Here is a 16,575-nt window from a genome sequence, read left to right as displayed (position 1 = left end):
CTGATCACCGAAGTGAGCAGAGAAATTCGGATTAAGTTGAAATTGTCAGTATTTATTTAACAGTGTAGTCAGTCATTCAGTTCATTAGATCCCTCTTCAATGAAATAAAACTCAAAAACTCACTAAAAACTCAAGAAGTGTTTTCACAGTTGATGTAGTGCCTGGCTTGATAAGGCTGCAGCATAACATTACGTTTATAGTCAACTTCCAACATTACCCATAATTACAAAAGAAAGTGTAGGCTGAGCAGTGTTAAACTAGCAATTGGTATCTATACAATCCTAGAAATAACACCACAGATCTAGGAAAAGTTTGAAAATATAGCAAAATGTAAATCAATGTAATTTAGGAATGTTTGAAAGCACATACAACACTTAATCAGCATTCCCCACAGCCTTAACCCATAATTTTTTTTTGTACAGGGCAAGGGGGTTTGCAATGAGAATCACAGAAAAGGACTGGCAGACACTCCAAAAAGATACAAGGAATCAAAGATGCAAAAGAAAGGTCCAAGACCAATGCGAGGTCTGTTTGCTGCTGTGTCCTGAGAATGAAAAGGTCAAGCTGAGAGGTACTTTGTTGCGTTGGTTTTTGTGGTGTGGATTAGCCTGCCATCGGCGTTGACACCGTCCGGTCAGAGGTCAGAGATGAAATGAGTGTGGTGGGTAGTTCTCTCCTTGAGCCAGGTCCTTCACTGCTCTCTGACTCTGGAGCTAGTTCGTTTGTGAAGAGTTGTGTGCATTCCATCAGCTCTTCTAACACACTGACACTGTACAACACTGGCCTATGTCCTGCTTGAGCTCCAGGTGGACGTCCCGCATCCTAAATGTGCAGTTACCTCCCAGGGGCCGAGGTTAAGACAACAGCGGACACAAATTGGGAGACATTAATTAGCTACAGGTCTCTGGTTAGATTGCAAATTACTGCTAAACTGCTAAAGGTAAAACGTGAAGAACGGTAAACTTAAGAAAAATCTTAAACCAGTAGCACGACCAAAGGAATTCTACAAGTGTTACCATTCCACCCCATATACTGTCAAAGCTAGGCCCACACCTTTTGTAAATTGCTTATCATCATGATGCTTATCATGCCCTTACCCTTTTTTGTTCACGAAGGGGTTAATATAATATGCTGTGTCCTGCATAAATACACACCCATAAACCTTTGTTCTTTCTTCAACGTTCAACGCTCTATTTCAAGATGTCTCAAGGTACAGAACCCTTTACATGCTCTTGTTCAATATGATCTTTCAGAATGATATATGTTTGTATGTGTACCCTCTAAAGTTACATTTGCATTGGTCTTCCTGTATCAATCAGAAGCTGTTCACTCATAATTTGTTGCAAATCTGTTGAAAGGTTTCTTTCAGCGCTGCGGTTTGGCATGTATCAGGAAGTGCATAAAGGTTCGTTAAACTTCTAAGTCTCAAAATGTAGCAGGCATTTTTGAGACTTACAAGGTTAATGAACCTTTGAGTTTGCCACACCAAATATGGAATCTAAATGTTGTTTTATAATCTAAATGTTGTGCTATAATTTAAGCAGATTCTAATTTGAAGTCAGATATTCATAGACCTACTTTTCATTCAAACTGTGTCATATAAATCGAAACTACGTTCTATTTTCATAAATACAGAACTATGAAAGCACAAGCAATTTCTTATACTGTTGTACTGTAAATCTGATTGTGAAATTGCAGACAACTGAGAGAAGAAATATGATGGCAACCAGCCAACCAATCTTTTCCTACTTAACCCACTGCAATTAACCAGCCCATTTGTGTTACACGTCCACATGCTAATAGCAAATGGCCTCAATCAGGCATGGTGGGTATATTAAGCAATGTACCACATAATTTCTATTCTATGGCAGGGCTATTCAACTACATTACCAAGTGGGCCAGACAGGAAAACCTGTGGGTCTTCATGTCTACAAGAGCGTATGCAGCTGCATTTAATAAGTTCAGTTGACTATATTCACAAACAGTGGATGTGGTGGACATTTCAAAATCGTGCTCTCAAAACAATTCCAAACAGACATAAAGTGCTTATAGAGCAGGCCCAGATTAGTCAAATAAACCAGTAAAACAGTGTCATGGGAAGGAATAACATTCATAACTTCTGTCATAGCTCACATTTTAACAGTATCCTGACAAATGAGTAGAAATATATTGCCTCAAAGTGATGGTTTAGCCTAACTTCAAATTCTGTCATATTTGTAAAACAAACCACAGTAAACATGACAAACAATAAGCAGCATTGTAATGTATATAATTCCTCAATCAGATGACATAAGTATCATACGTCTGTAGGCTACTGTTTTTGCATCAATAAAAAAAAAAAGACATAACTATCATACGTACAGTATTATTACAAAAGAGCCTCCATAAAAGGTCTTTTGCGTCGAGAGACGGGTCAATGTCCAGGGCAAGCGACTAAAAGACAGCCTATCATAACTCTCTCTTGTTCCGACAACAGTGACAGAGGGCAACGCTCCGGTTTATTACAGCAATGTAAACAACAGTTGTCAGTCCATTGTGCGTTATTCTAATTTCAGGCCTTGAAGTCGACGGTGGCAGCTCTGCCTTGAAGTCAGTGGTGTGGACCCAAAAGACAATCAAGCCACCTTCTCAGATAATTTAGCTTGAGAGACAGATAAGCAATGGGGCTTTTTGGTCAATTTAATTCATGAATATCATTTTACACTTTTTCTTAAGTCATCACTTTGTTAGGAAATAACATGCATAGGCCTACTAGAAATCTGTCGGAAGACAGGAGTGGCACAAAATTTGAGGGAGGCGGCGGTGGCGGCGGCCAACAATTCTCATGGGGGGGGAAAAAAACCTGTTCGTAGCCTGAGTGAAACCAGACGAACCGGTTAATATAGTATGCTGTGTCCTCCATAAATACAGTACATACCCATAAACCTTTGTTCTTTCTTCAACGTTCAACGCTCTATTTCGAGATGTCTCAAGGTACAGAACCCTTTACATGCTCTTGTTCAATATGATCTTTCAGAATGATATATGTTTGTATGTGTACCCTCTAAAGTTACATTTGCATTGGTCTTCCTGTATCAATCAGAAGCTGTTCACTCATACTTTGTTGCAAATCTGTTGAAAGGTTTCTTTCAGCGCTGCGGTTTGGCATGTATCAGGAAGTGCATAAAGGTTCATTAAACTTCTAAGTCTCAAAATTTAGCAGGCATTTTTGAGACTTACAAGGTTAATGAACCTTTATGACTTTGCCACACCAAATATGGAATCTAAATGTTGTTTTATGAATGCTATAATTTAAGCAGATTCTAATTTGAAGTCAGATATTCATAGACCTACTTTTCATTCAAACTGTGTCATATAAATCGAAACCACGTTCTATTTTCATAAATACAGAACTATGAAAGCACAAGCAATTTCTTATACTGTTGTACACTGGTACTGTAAATCTGATTGTGAAATTGCAGACAACTGAGAGAAGAAATTTGATGGCAACCAGCCAACCAATCTTTTCCTACTTAACCCACTGCAATTAACCAGCCCATTTGTGTTACACGTCCACGTGCTCAATAGCAAATGGCCTCAATCAGGCATGGTGAGTACTGTATATGATTAAGCAATGTACCACATAATTTCTATTCTATGGCAGGGCTATTCAACTTCATTACCAAGTGGGCCAGACAGGAAAACCTGTGGGTCTTCATGTCTACAAGAGCGTATGCAGCTGCATTTCAGTTGACTATATTCACAAACAGTGGATGTGGTGGACATTTCAAAATCATGCTCTCAAAACAATTCCAAACAGACATAAAGTGCTTATAGAGCAGGCCCAGATTAGTCAAATAAACCAGTAAAACAGTGTCATGGGAAGGAATAACATTCATAACTTCTGTCATAGCTCACATTTTAACAGTATCCTGACAAATGAGCAGAAATATATTGCCTCAAAGTGATGGTTTAGCCTAACTTCAAATTCTGTCATATTTGTAAAACAAACCACAGTAAACATGACAAACAATAAGCAGCATTGTAATGTATATAATTCCTCAATCAGATGACATAACTATCATACGTCTGTAGGCTACTGTTTTTGCATCAATAAAAAAAAAAATACATAACTATCATACGTACAGTATTATTACAAAAGAGCCTCCATAAAAGGTCTTTTGCGTCGAGAGACGGGTCAATGTCCAGGGCAAGCGACTAAAAGACAGCCTATCATAACTCTCTCTTGTTCCGACAACAGTGACAGAGGGCAACGCTCCGGTTTATTACAGCAATGTAAACAACAGTTGTCAGTCCATTGTGCGTTATTCTAATTTCAGTGTCAGGTTGAATTTACGAACGCACTTTTGCAGCCAGCGTGACAGGCACGATTGTTTAAATTTGCAGTCACTGCTGTCGGTTTATTTTACTGATCATAGCCATAGCATAGTCATGAAAGGCAGATTTGAAGGCAGTTTGCGGACGTGCGGCAGGTAAAATCCAAAGGGCCACATCTGGCCCGCGTACCGGTTGAATAGCCCTGCTGTGGGGTTTGAGGTGATAGGCCTATAATTTGTGAATTCTGAGGGTGAAACTGATTGCATTTGGTTTTGAAAGATGTGTTTTGCACTTACAGTATGTCCAAACTGCATGTGTATGAGTGTTATAAAGAAATCTTGTAAAGCATCTTATTGTTCTAGGTAGGCTATGCATTCATTTTTGAGGTTTGATATAGTGTATACTCTGGTGACATGTGTTAACGTGACTTAAAGTGTTAGCACACTGACATCATGGTTAAATAAGCAGCCTTCCATACTGATGGAAGTGTTGCAGTATCAAAGTATCACAAATATAGCCCTCGCTACAATTTTTAATCCTTGAATTTCCCTTTGGGGATCAATAAAGTATCTATCCATTTATCGATCTATCTATTGGATTTCTTTGACAATTCATTCAATTCTTCAGATGTTCAGTTTGTGGATGAGCACAGAGCACAGCTCATTGAGAAGGTCACCAATGTTATGCCCCTGGCTGACAGACTGCACTCCAAGGGCATGCTACATGCGGAAGCCTATAATGAAATCCAGGCAGAAAGAACCCCAGAGATGAAAATGAGGCGCATTTTTAATGCTGTGTCTGGAGTGAACCAAACAAAGGCTCTTCTATACAAATTGCTGCAAGAGCTTGAACCACATCTGATGGAAGAGCTGGGTATGTTAAATGTTTGCAAATATATATGAAAATCTGATGTCATACAAAGATACGATACATATTGTGGACATATATTTATACACACATGCTAAAGTTGACTAAAAAGAGGTATAAACATATGCCCAAAAAAATGGAAATTATGTTAATACATTGATTCAAAAATTGAGGGAAAGTCCAACCTTTGTCCACTAATTTTCTTTGTGAAGGAGTAATGTATCGTAAATAAATACTTCCTTAAATTACATGGGCCATACGTGTACATACTCCTAGGCAGATTTTTATTTTTAAAGGCCAGCTATATCATGGATCCAGGTCAGGATACTATGCATCCTGATAAAGTTCCCCTGGCATGTGGAATTAAAATAGCCCCACATCATCACATACCCTTCACCATACCTAGAGATTGGCATGTTTTTTTTTCTTTCTTTCAGTTAGCTGGTATGATTTGCATTGAACTCAAAGAGCATCAAAGAGGCTAATAGGCTAACTAAAAACATACAAAAAATGTTTTTTTAAAAATCTGATCTTGGTAAGACAGGGCTATTGTGCACATATGGAATTCAGATCAGATGCCAAGTATTGGTGCAAGTTCATGAGTTCTATTCATTCTGCCATTTTTGTTCAGTTAGAACCTCAGTGTAACAAATCAATTAAGCTAGCAGGTTTTGTAGTGATGCTCCTGTTTTGTTATATTGCTTTGAAATCTGTCAGTAGTTATCAGTTCATTCAATTAGTTCCAATTTCTCCCCTTTCAGAAAACAACACTGGTACTCAGAAAAGGCATTTGCTGTCTATTTCTGGTGCTTCTAGTGAGATCCAGGAGAAAAGAGGGAGGTTCCCAGGTGAGTGTGAGTCAAACACCCCTCTGATCAAATACACACGATGTACTAAACTGTAACATTAATCCTGACAATGTTCATAACATATTTTACGTAATCTATTGTGTGCAGGTCAAACTATCAGTGAGTACAAGGAGACACTGCGCACAGATAATGACACATTTGAGGAGTATAACTCCCTTCCTGGTGAAGAAGTTCCACTGACTGATCGCTACACAAAACTGCTGATTGTTCAACGGCACCGTAAGGAGGAGGAAAAAGTGGAGGAGCTTCGTTCCAGGGGCCAGGAGCACAATGAGGTCCTCAGCTCCAGATGTGATGAAGATGGCAGCAGCACCAGTGTTGAACAGCTGTTCCATCCTGATGATCGTGGACGCATTCCAAAAGCAGTCATTCTCCAGGGTGATTCTGGACATGGCAAAACCTTTACGGTTCAGAAGATTGTTTACGACTGGGCTTGTGGGAACCTCTTCCAAGGACAATTTGAGCTTGTGCTTCACTTGAATTGTAAAGAGCTTAATCTTTTGTCAGGGGAGAAGAATCTGATGCAGCTCCTGGATTGCAGCTCTGAGTTTGCACCTGTGATTGAGGAAATGCTGTTAAACGCACCACAGAAAGTACTCTTCATTATTGATGGCTTTGATGAACTTAAATTCTCACTGGATGACAACACAAAGGTCCCTTCTGATGCCTTCACGTCTGCTCCAGTTGAAGCCACCCTGAGTGCTTTGTTGCAAGGGCGCATCCTGCACAAATCGTTCCTTCTAGTCACCACCAGGTCCACAGCCTCAGACAAACTGAGCAAGCTACTCCGATGCCCAAAGCGTTTCACTGAGATTCTGGGCTTCTCAGAAGCAGCAGTCATGGAGTATTTCAAAAGGTTCTTTACAGACACCAAGTTGTCAGATGAAGCATACAAGTATGTGAAGGCAGACATAATGCTCTCTACTGCCTGTTCCATCCCTGTTATATGTTGGATCGTCTGCACAACCTTCAGGGAGTATTTTGAGGACAGCAAGGGGAATATGAAGGGGCTTGAAACCACCACCTCCATATTCTTACAGTTTGTGTCCCATTTGCTGAAGCATCACTGTCAGGGCTTAAATCAGCCTGCCATCACTCTGCTGAGGAGCCTTGCCAAGCTGGCAGAGAGGGGAATACTAAAGAAGCAAGTTCTGTTGGAGGAGAAGTGTGTTTTGGAGGCTTCATCTGATCCTACAAGCATTCCGTTTTTACACAAGTTCCTCAGGAAGAAGAAAACTGGAGTGAAGACCATGTACAGTTTCATGCACCTCAGCTTCCAGGAGTTTTTCACTGCTCTCCACTACCTTATCACTGATGATGAAAAAGCTCAAAGAAAGCTTGAAAAGAGGCTTCCCTATAGTTATCACACGTTCACTGATGAGCTAGACGAACTTAAACTTCCAGACATGTACTACAGTGACTTTCTTCATGTAATCACATTCCTCTTTGGTCTTTGTAATATGGAGGGAACAAAGTTCATTGAGCAACATTACAACATTTCTGTCTCACCAACCATTCGTGATTCTCTGGAGAAATGGATCCTAGAAATAACTGCTGATGAGGATCATCCATTGCGTCATAGTGATTTTATCCTTCGCTGTCTTTATGAGCTACATGATGAGCAGGTTGTGCAGAAGGTCATTACATCTTGGGGATTTATTGATAGGTCTCAGTATTTTGAAAGTGACATGATCTGTTGGATGCTTAGATATTGCATCCTCTGCTGTCATCGTATCAAAGGTCTTGCTATTTCTGTGGACAACACAGAAAAGCTCAAGATGCTTCAACCTGCATTGCCCTGCTGTGAGGAACTAAGGTTAGTCTCAAAGAGTGTCACTTGACTTGACTGGATAAAATCACTATTTATTTTGTTAAAAATACACATGAACATAAGTGTATATAATATGTATATGTATAGTCAATTATATGCAAGAATATCTCATATTTTTAGTCATTGATTCATGGGCTTATTCTTGTCAACTTACTCTGCTTCATGACGTTTTTGTTTAAGGTTGACACTTTGTGATCTGAAGGATGCTGATGTTGACAGTGTGATTTTATCCCTGGAGGGCAGAACAGTTGTCACTAAGCTAAGGTAAAATACCAGTGACTGTTGACGACATCGACATGCTCTAAAAATCTTTGAAGATATTCATGAAATGAATCCATTCATAAAATAATACTACTGTGCTGTCAATATATAATCAGGTCACTGTGTGTGTGTGTGTGTGTGTGTGTGTGTGTGTGTGTGTGTGTGTGTGTGTGTGTGTGTGTGTGTGTGTGTGTGTTTTCCACAACAGAATAATTAGAAGCAATCTCAGTGAACAGAGTTTCCAACAGATTCTCACTCTTATGAGTGACCAAAATTCACTGGAAAATATTTCACTATCAGTGAAGACCATCACCTCTAGTGTTGTTGCTGCCTTTGTACAATTTGTACACCAGAAAGAGATTAAGTGAGTGACATGAAAAAATACATTACGATTATTACGTTACCTGTTACGACATACTGTATGTCAATATGTCTGCTGTCTGTAATAGTGAGGCCGAACTCAAGTCCGGTGATGAGGACAGTTGCTACTCACATTTCTCCATCAAGGGAACCAAGGGATCAAGCAGGAGCTACAGGTGTGCAATACTCTATCCATGGTTTGGTTGTACCTAAAGCTTTACATGTAGTTGACATTTAATTGATGTAACGGCTGATACTTTTATTCCAAGCAACTAACAGAAAAGGAACAATGAAGGCACAGTGCGACAAACATATATTGTTCAGCACTAGTACCACTAGCAGAACCGAGTGACATCTCTAGAAGAGGGAGGAGCTGGGTCCTCAGGATTTTTTTGACGATAGAGATGGATAGTTGGTCATCAATCATGACTCCAAAAGTTTCTCGCTACCCTGGTAGGGGCAAGAGATAAGGAGTCATTTTCAATGCTAATGTCATGGTGTACAGTCGATTTTGTTGGAAGGACTAGTAATTTAGTTTTTGAGAGATTCAACTGAAGGTGATGCGACTATCCATGAGGATATGTCTGAGACATGCAGAGACCAAGGGATAATTGGGTGTAAATGACAGAACTGTGTGTCATTGCCATAGGGAAGAGCAGGGGCCCCAGCATCAACCCCTGGCACTCCTGTGGTGAAGTAGTGAGACATGGACAACTCTCCAAGCCAGGTGCCCTGTGAGGTAGGATCTAAACCAGGAGAGAGCCAAGCCAGAGATGCCCATTTTTTGAGAGAGAATAATGCAGTGGTTGACTGTATTGATGGCAGCTGACAAGTCCAAGCAGGATGAGGACCAAGGACCGAGATGATGATTTGGCTTCTCTTAAGGCTTTCTGTAACAAAAGAGCAGTTTTGGTCGAGTGGCCACTTAAAAACAGATTGTTTTGGATTAAGAAAGCTATTCCGTGAGAGCAATTCTGAGAGCTGTTTGGAGAGCGCCTGTTCGATATCTTTGGATGGGATGGGGAGAAGTGTGACAGAACAATAGTGGTGCTCTTAGGGGGGAGGAGACAGGTTTGAGAGTGAGGGCATCAAATAATTGGTCATAGAATTGGATGCCGCTAGCCCGGAAATCCAGACCGAATCTACAAAATATTTAGGGTCTGGCTATGAGTAATGATAAATGGCCCAACTTGAGAGGTAGCATCAAGCATGCATTTGAAAATATCAAGCCTACGGACAATGTTTACAGACTAATTCCGGAGTTCGATGCTGCAGCACTGTCGTCATCTGTTTAGCTTGCTTCTGGTCCGCCTATCAGATACACCGATGTGATTGGTGCAGGTCGGCTCCGAGGACATGGGTAATGGGCATCATTACTCAGTGTTTCTCCTAGAGTTTTTTCCAGCAGCGGTGCCAGGGGCTGTCAAGCAACCCCCCCTCCCCAGAAAAAAAAAATATATTCTTTAAACGATGTCTTCTGATGGATTTTGTCAAGAGACATGAACAGAAATGAACAATGTCTCTTCTAGAATTTTTTTTCCACATGTTATGTCACGAGAGTTGTAATCAAGCTATATTAGGGGGGTCTGGGGGCATGGGCGTTTAAATGCATCAATCTAGTGCTAGTTGAAAAGAAAATCAGAGGTTAGACTTATTTTCTATCTAACTGTTTCTGCTGTAGCCTGAAGTCATTTACACTTCAGAATTCTAGCCATGCCCACAGGTAGAATAGTTTTGATGATACTGCAATAAGTTCACAACCTCAGAGCATATTTGTTTCATAATTCAGAAATAACCTAGCCAAAAATATTGCAGGCTACTGTACATTTCAGCACTCCATGAAATTATGCAGAAGTGGTCACCTGTGTTCAGTAGATAGAAGACACAATTTGTCCAGACGTGCTCAGCATGTCAGAATGTGCTGAATGGGGTAGAGCAGAGGCAACAAAAGAGGAGAAGCAGTGAAAGAGAAGAGGATTGCTCAGACAAATTTACATCATACTGGATCAAAAAGTGATCTGATATGGAGAGGTGTCACCAAGAAAGTGTCTAAAATGTCAAGTGAGAATGAGATCAAGCTCCTTGACAGCTTTGTGAGTTGGAGGGCTGTGGACCAGTTGGAGGTTGAATGAGTCTATTAGGGACACAAAGTCCGCTGTGCCTGGGGTGCCCTCGTAGATGTTCATGTCATCCAGATGAGCAAGGGACACTCATGCTCGGGGATGAAGTATAAAGATGAAGATGAAGGATAAAGTTGTGTCCAGGTTGACGTCTTGGACAGTGAATGACAACAATGTATATTTTAATCGGAGCAGTCACTATGATGCCATACAGTAGTATTCAGATGTGTCATACTTGTTGGAAGGTACAGTAGCCGTGGAGTGAATTTCCATTTGTTAGAAATAAGCAGGCCTGTACCCCCTCTTTGCCCAGATGGACTAGTGGTATGGGAGAATGTAAAATTAGTGGAGAACAGGAATCAAATTAATTATTATTCACGAATCACGATGAGATGACTATATGATTTTGCATGTGTGGCCATTTACTGTATATGCTTCTATACGTCATTAACCAAAGTATTTTCAACAACCACAGTTCAGAAACTACAGGTAGGTTCAACCTTACAGTTACATACTGTAGAACTATGTTGGTCTGACAGTTGGAAACAGTCACTAATTTGATGTTGGTTAGTTGAATGATGTATCATACCATGTCAGCTAACCTCCATACGGGAAACACTTATTTTGATGCTATTTACTTTGAGGCCAAGCTATTTAATTAGGTATAAACCATAGTAAGAAAAAGATCCATACAGAATAATATGACACAATTACATCTAATGGTTTTAGAAATATATTACTGTACATATTTGTTTAAATACCACATTGTCATTTCTGTTTTAAGGTTCAAACTGTGTGGCCTGGAGGATGATGGTGTCGATGGTGGGATCTCAGCCCTGGATGAAACAACACTGGTCACAGAGCTAACGTAAATTACTTTGTGAATTTATCAATAACATAATAGGCTAAGAAATAATATTTTCCACAATACTGTCATGTACTATTTTGCTCATTGAATTACCAGAGCTTGACTTAACCTGACTCAACCCGTATGTATGATGTTGATGTAAAGTTAATTAATGGATATCTTGTATCATGACGAATCATAATTTGTAATTTGAATGGTAATATATTGCTTTTTCATGGAGATTTTATTTCAAGTATGACTGATTATGATTTGTGAACACTATAGTGTGTCTGTGTGTGTGTGTGTGTGTGTGTGTGTGTGTGTGTGTGTGTGTGTGTGTGTGTGTGTGTGTGTGTGTGTGTGTGTGTGTGTGTGTGTGTGTGTGTCTGTTTCCTTTTTTGTGTCTATGTCTGTGTTTTCCTCAACAGAATAATTAGAAGTCGTCTTAGTGAACAGAGTTTCCAAAAGATCCTCACTCAACTCAGTAACCAACATTCACTGCAACATATTTCACTATCAGTGAAGACCATCACCTCCAGTGTTGTTGCTACATTTTTACAATTCATCCAAAACAAAGAGATTGAGTGAGTGGCATCTGTATGTTTACATCAATCCTAAGAAATGTATGCTGATGTTACGGCAGACTGATTTTATTTCAGTATACCTGTTGTCTGTTATAGTGAGGCCGAGCTTGAGTCCTGTGATAAGGGCAGTTGCTGCTCATCTCTTCTTATTCAGAGAGACAAGGAGGGTAACAGGAGCTACAGGTGAGCAAGTCCCTTTTCATGTCTCATCTGCACAGGGGCATTACCAGCATGTCCTTCATATCACATATCATATATCAGGTAGCTTAGTGTGAGAGCAACTAGTCATCAAGTATTTAAATTACATTTCTATCCAGTCATACTCTTATTATGTAATGTCATCAACCTCTTCAGTGTTTGTTTTTTGCACTTGCCACTAGTTTTTATCTTTCATCTTCTTATATAATTGTTTTCTTGATACTCACTTAAACTTCAGTCTCTATTAAAATACCTTTCTAATTATTACTATTTTGTTTATTCTTTAAAGTGGAGCTGGCTCTCTTTGTTTATTCTTTAATGTGGAGCATAAGAAATTGAATTACTGTTAAAACCTCATTTATTAATACATGGCAATAAACCTGAACTTGAATATTCCAATCAATGTGTCTAGGTTAAGATAGTCTTTTGATGATATACTTCTATTAGGCCTATTTCAACCACCTTACAAAAGTCTAGTCATGCATTTCAGTTAATTCTTTGTTATACGTGTTGCATCTAACTATGCCATTAATGCATTTTTAATCAAGACATATTACCAATTATTTCCTGTAGCATCACTGCTGGATACTTTTATGATCTCAAATTTATAAATTCGGCTGTACTCAATCCTTGGAGACCACAGACAACACGTAAGAACACCCCTATGCCAGAACCTGCCCTCTCCCTCAGCTTCTCAGAATCCACAGAGACCTCAGGCGCTGACTGGATTGGCATATTACAAAGGTTTCACACATTAAAAAATGTAACCCAAAGGTAAGGAAATGATTGGCAAATATTTCAAACCCATGTTTTATTTTTGGACAATGTTGGCCAAATATATTTGCGTTTTATTTTCTGGTGATATGTTAGCAGTCCTGAATTCCCTGGGGAAATGGAAGCTTTGCTGTCTTCTCTGCACTCCACACCTCATCTGACTGCATTGGACGTAGCGGTGACCTGTTTGGACATGAGCTGGGCTGTTTGGACTCTCTCACTCTACCACACTTGCCCTGGTTTGGCTGTCAGGTAAAAGCAAAAACCTTGGGGTGGTCATTGAGAGCAGATGTTTTGGTTGTTTTGGTTGACTTGTGGCTGTTCCTCCTTGCCTGTTTGATAACCCCAGTGAAATGCTCTCAATGGCTGTTCTGTTGGTGAATAGTGATTTTGATTTTGGGAGTAAATAGGCTTGGTTGTCTAGGCTGCAATGGCTGCAATGGGTGAAATCCCTTACTTACAGCACTACGAATTTAACATCTCTCCTGTGTATATTTGAAATTCCAGGATGACGGAGCCGACCTGGGGCAATGAACAAAGTGTCTGTTCGCATATGTCCATAAAAAAAAACATGTAAGGTCCTCTTTATTAACAACTCTCCATTAGTTTATGCATACCTGCATATAATTCTTGAACTAGACTCCTAAATTGGTAAAGTGGTACATTTTAGGGGGATAAATCTCACAAAAGAATAAAAAACACAAAGATTAATTTTGAACCTGACTTTATTCAGTGTTAAGGTTTCCGTATTCGAAGGGCTCAAGTTTGGGAGCAATGTCTCCTCTACGAATATGGTAGAACATACTGTACATAGTAATGCATAAGAGGATGGCCAGTGGGAAGGTGTGACCAAAGGGCAGAGCCAGGCTAACGTTGATTAAAAGATTTGGTCAAAGCCGACCATAGAAGTGTTGAGCAATGCCTTATGATATGCGCCAGATGAGATTTTCTACTGCTTTTCAGTCTGTTTATCCTGCATACACTTATTCTTACTACTCTTATAATGCTATTGTTTCTGCACTACAATGGCACTGTTACCACAAAATGCATGCCCGTCGAAAGTTTCTCGAAACTGTTCTTATAATGGTCACTGTCTTCAGGAATGTCTTTGATTGGGCCGAGAGATACTCAAATCCCAAACCCACCAATGCTACCCCAGCAGTTAATTTTTGTTTTTATCTGGGTTCCAGACTCTCTTTGGAAAACTTCACTCTTTACTCAGATGAGAGTATTCAAGACTCCACACCCCCACCAGCCTTCAGCACCATCACACTCACGCTACCACAGTCATGGGAGATGTCCAGCTTTGACTGGAAAGACATCGTGCTGAAGCTTCACCAAGTGAAAAACAACACAGAAAAGTAAATACACCATTCTGTTTTGTCTATGTTGATTACCTCCGCCAAGGAGGTTATGTTTTCATCGGGGTTTGTTTGTATGTTGTCTGTTTGTCTTTCTGTTTGTTAGCAAGATAACTCAAAACGTAATGGCTACATTTCGATTTTCAGGGAAGGTCTGAAATGACCCCCCACCACCACCCCACCCAACATTTAAGACACAATAACACCTCTATTTGCAATCTACTGAATGTGTGTGCTCTTCTTTGTTTTTCCTGTTTCATCCAGTCCAACACTAGATGAGTATCAGGGTGCTTTACTCACTTCCCTGCACAGTCTCCCTATTCAGAAGCTTTTTATGGAAGTGCCCTGCCTTACAGACACTTGGGCTCAAGGAATTGTCTCCCTCATTCAGATGTGTCTCACCATAAAACAGTTACAGTAAGAAAAACTTTACAATACGTGTGTGTGTGTGTGTGTGTGTGCGCGCGCATGTGTACATACATATCATGCTAGTAAAGACTGCATATCATTATTGATCATTGGCATATTGTTTCACCACCCTTTTAGCCTGCATGTGGGTAAGCCTGGTTTTCCACGTCGCTTTTTACTAGAGAGTCCAGTTCAACTGTTAAAGAACTCCAAACTACGTTCAGATTGCACTCTTATGGTTGAGGGGTAGGTATTGTTTTACCAGTCAATTAAAAATGTTCACACCTAATAATCCTTTTCCACTGACATCATGAAGTTCCTTGGCTTACACACTTTTGTTTATCTCATTGTGAAGTGTCCGATGCAAGAAGACCACAGATCAGTGCACAGATGATAAGAACCATCCGCGCTGCAACCGGCGTATGAAAATCACGATTGAGGGAGAAGCTGTGCAAGAGGATTGGACAGGTGTATATGACTTTATATATGACCTTCGTGACTCTATGGAGTCTCTTATAAATGCTTCTGATTATGGAGAAGATTATGAGAGTTATGAGTATGATGATTGCAACACTGTCTGGGACAGTGATGATAACACCATGGCCAGACCACCTGAAGATGAGCAGGGTGGAGATGAAGACGCAGGGTAGATGTTCTCCCCAGTCCCCACACATTTGTTTTTTGCCAAGGAGTTTATCTCCTCATTTACTGAAACACACACACACACAAATATTATATGAAAATGAAACACATAATGCACACACTCATGCATACAGAAGCATTTGCTTTCTCTTTTTATCTCTTCTGCTGAACATTCAGGCTGCAGTATGCCATGTCCATTTTCATTACATTGTTGTCAATATACTGTAAATGTTGAAAATAAAATCTAATGTTTATTGCTATACAGTTTCTGGAGATTGAGCACCTACCAGCAACTTCATTGTCACAGTGACCTAAGAGTGTCTTTTCCCAGTTCCCTGAGCTGCAGTGACAACAGCAGCAGTCTGGTGTATTCTAGTGATGGGAGAAAGTTGCCTGTGTATAGGTTTCTATCATTCAGGCAGTTTATGTTCACTATAGTCATATAGCCTGGTTAACACTACCCGAGAATTGATCTGGTGAGGTTTGGTGAGGTCTGAATTTGTGAAATGGTTCCCAGGTGAGTAATTCCCAATATTTGCAAGATTCTTCCTTGCACTATTCAAAGCACTGAAAACACATTTTAGTTACACTGTTAAGAAAGCTTCATTCACATATAAGTAATGAACAAACAAAGCGCATCAGTGACAGAGATGCAGTTCTGCCTGTTAAAAGTTTGTGCATCATCAGAAAGAGTTTAAATACATTCTTTTTAGGTAATAAAAGTACATTGTATTGCAACATTGATCACTAACAATCTGTGCTTACGGTATATGTAATGCTTTTTCTTAAATATCCAGGCAATAGGTTAATTCAGATCCACCTTAAATGACATCTCAAAACTCATGGTGGACACTGCCAGTGTCTTTATGTGCATTGTCTTGTTTGATAGGTTGGACAGATTTTATATCCTTTATGATTTTTCACGGGCAGCATAGCACTCAGTTTGTAGAGTCAGCTGGCAATTGTTCATCATCACCCATGATGGCAAACAGTAGCCATGGCATTAGTAAGACATGCAAGATATTGTAGCCCATAACTATATCAATATGCAGTGCATTCTTGCAGAAAGACATGAATCAGAAGCACAGAACCTGTTGCCAGTGGCAGCAGTAATTATCTTTTGCCAACCCCAAACA

The 16,575-nt window shown here is 39.9% G+C and overlaps 1 protein-coding gene across 2 annotated transcripts; it reads left to right on the top strand.

The window, feature by feature from the left end:
- The first annotated feature begins 2,906 nt into the window (after positions 1–2,906).
- Positions 2,907–15,816, top strand: LOC134067543 (NACHT, LRR and PYD domains-containing protein 1 homolog). Of its 2 annotated transcripts, none has more exons than XM_062522852.1 (18): positions 2,907–2,973; positions 3,462–3,589; positions 4,945–5,190; positions 5,946–6,032; positions 6,141–7,869; positions 8,065–8,148; positions 8,354–8,509; positions 8,595–8,681; positions 11,410–11,493; positions 11,901–12,056; positions 12,132–12,239; positions 12,828–13,028; positions 13,125–13,280; positions 13,536–13,601; positions 14,219–14,389; positions 14,654–14,806; positions 14,936–15,043; positions 15,153–15,816. In XM_062522852.1, the coding sequence occupies exons 2-18, from the start codon at positions 3,571–3,573 to the stop codon at positions 15,445–15,447; spliced, it is 3,906 nt and encodes a 1,301-aa protein (XP_062378836.1). In that variant the 5' UTR covers positions 2,907–2,973; positions 3,462–3,570; the 3' UTR covers positions 15,448–15,816. The 2 variants fall into 2 exon arrangements, with proteins under 2 accessions (XP_062378836.1, XP_062378837.1); XM_062522853.1 differs by having other exon boundaries at positions 5,946–6,038; positions 12,153–12,239.
- Positions 15,817–16,575: the final 759 nt, after the last annotated feature.

This window comes from Sardina pilchardus, chromosome 20 (genome assembly GCF_963854185.1).
Source record: "Sardina pilchardus chromosome 20, fSarPil1.1, whole genome shotgun sequence".
In the NCBI taxonomy this organism is placed as follows: Eukaryota; Metazoa; Chordata; class Actinopteri; order Clupeiformes; family Clupeidae; genus Sardina; species Sardina pilchardus.
This window is presented reverse-complemented; position numbering and strand designations above follow the sequence as displayed.

What these genes read in the sequence shown, in the direction of transcription:
- LOC134067543 (XM_062522852.1), top strand. An exon ending in ACAGTTGTCACTAAGCTAAG is followed by an intron (nt 8,149 to 8,353) that starts GTAAAATACCAG and finishes TTTCCACAACAG; the next exon opens with AATAATTAGAAGCAATCTCA. An exon ending in ATGTCCATAAAAAAAAACAT is followed by an intron (nt 13,602 to 14,218) that starts GTAAGGTCCTCT and finishes TCTGGGTTCCAG; the next exon opens with ACTCTCTTTGGAAAACTTCA.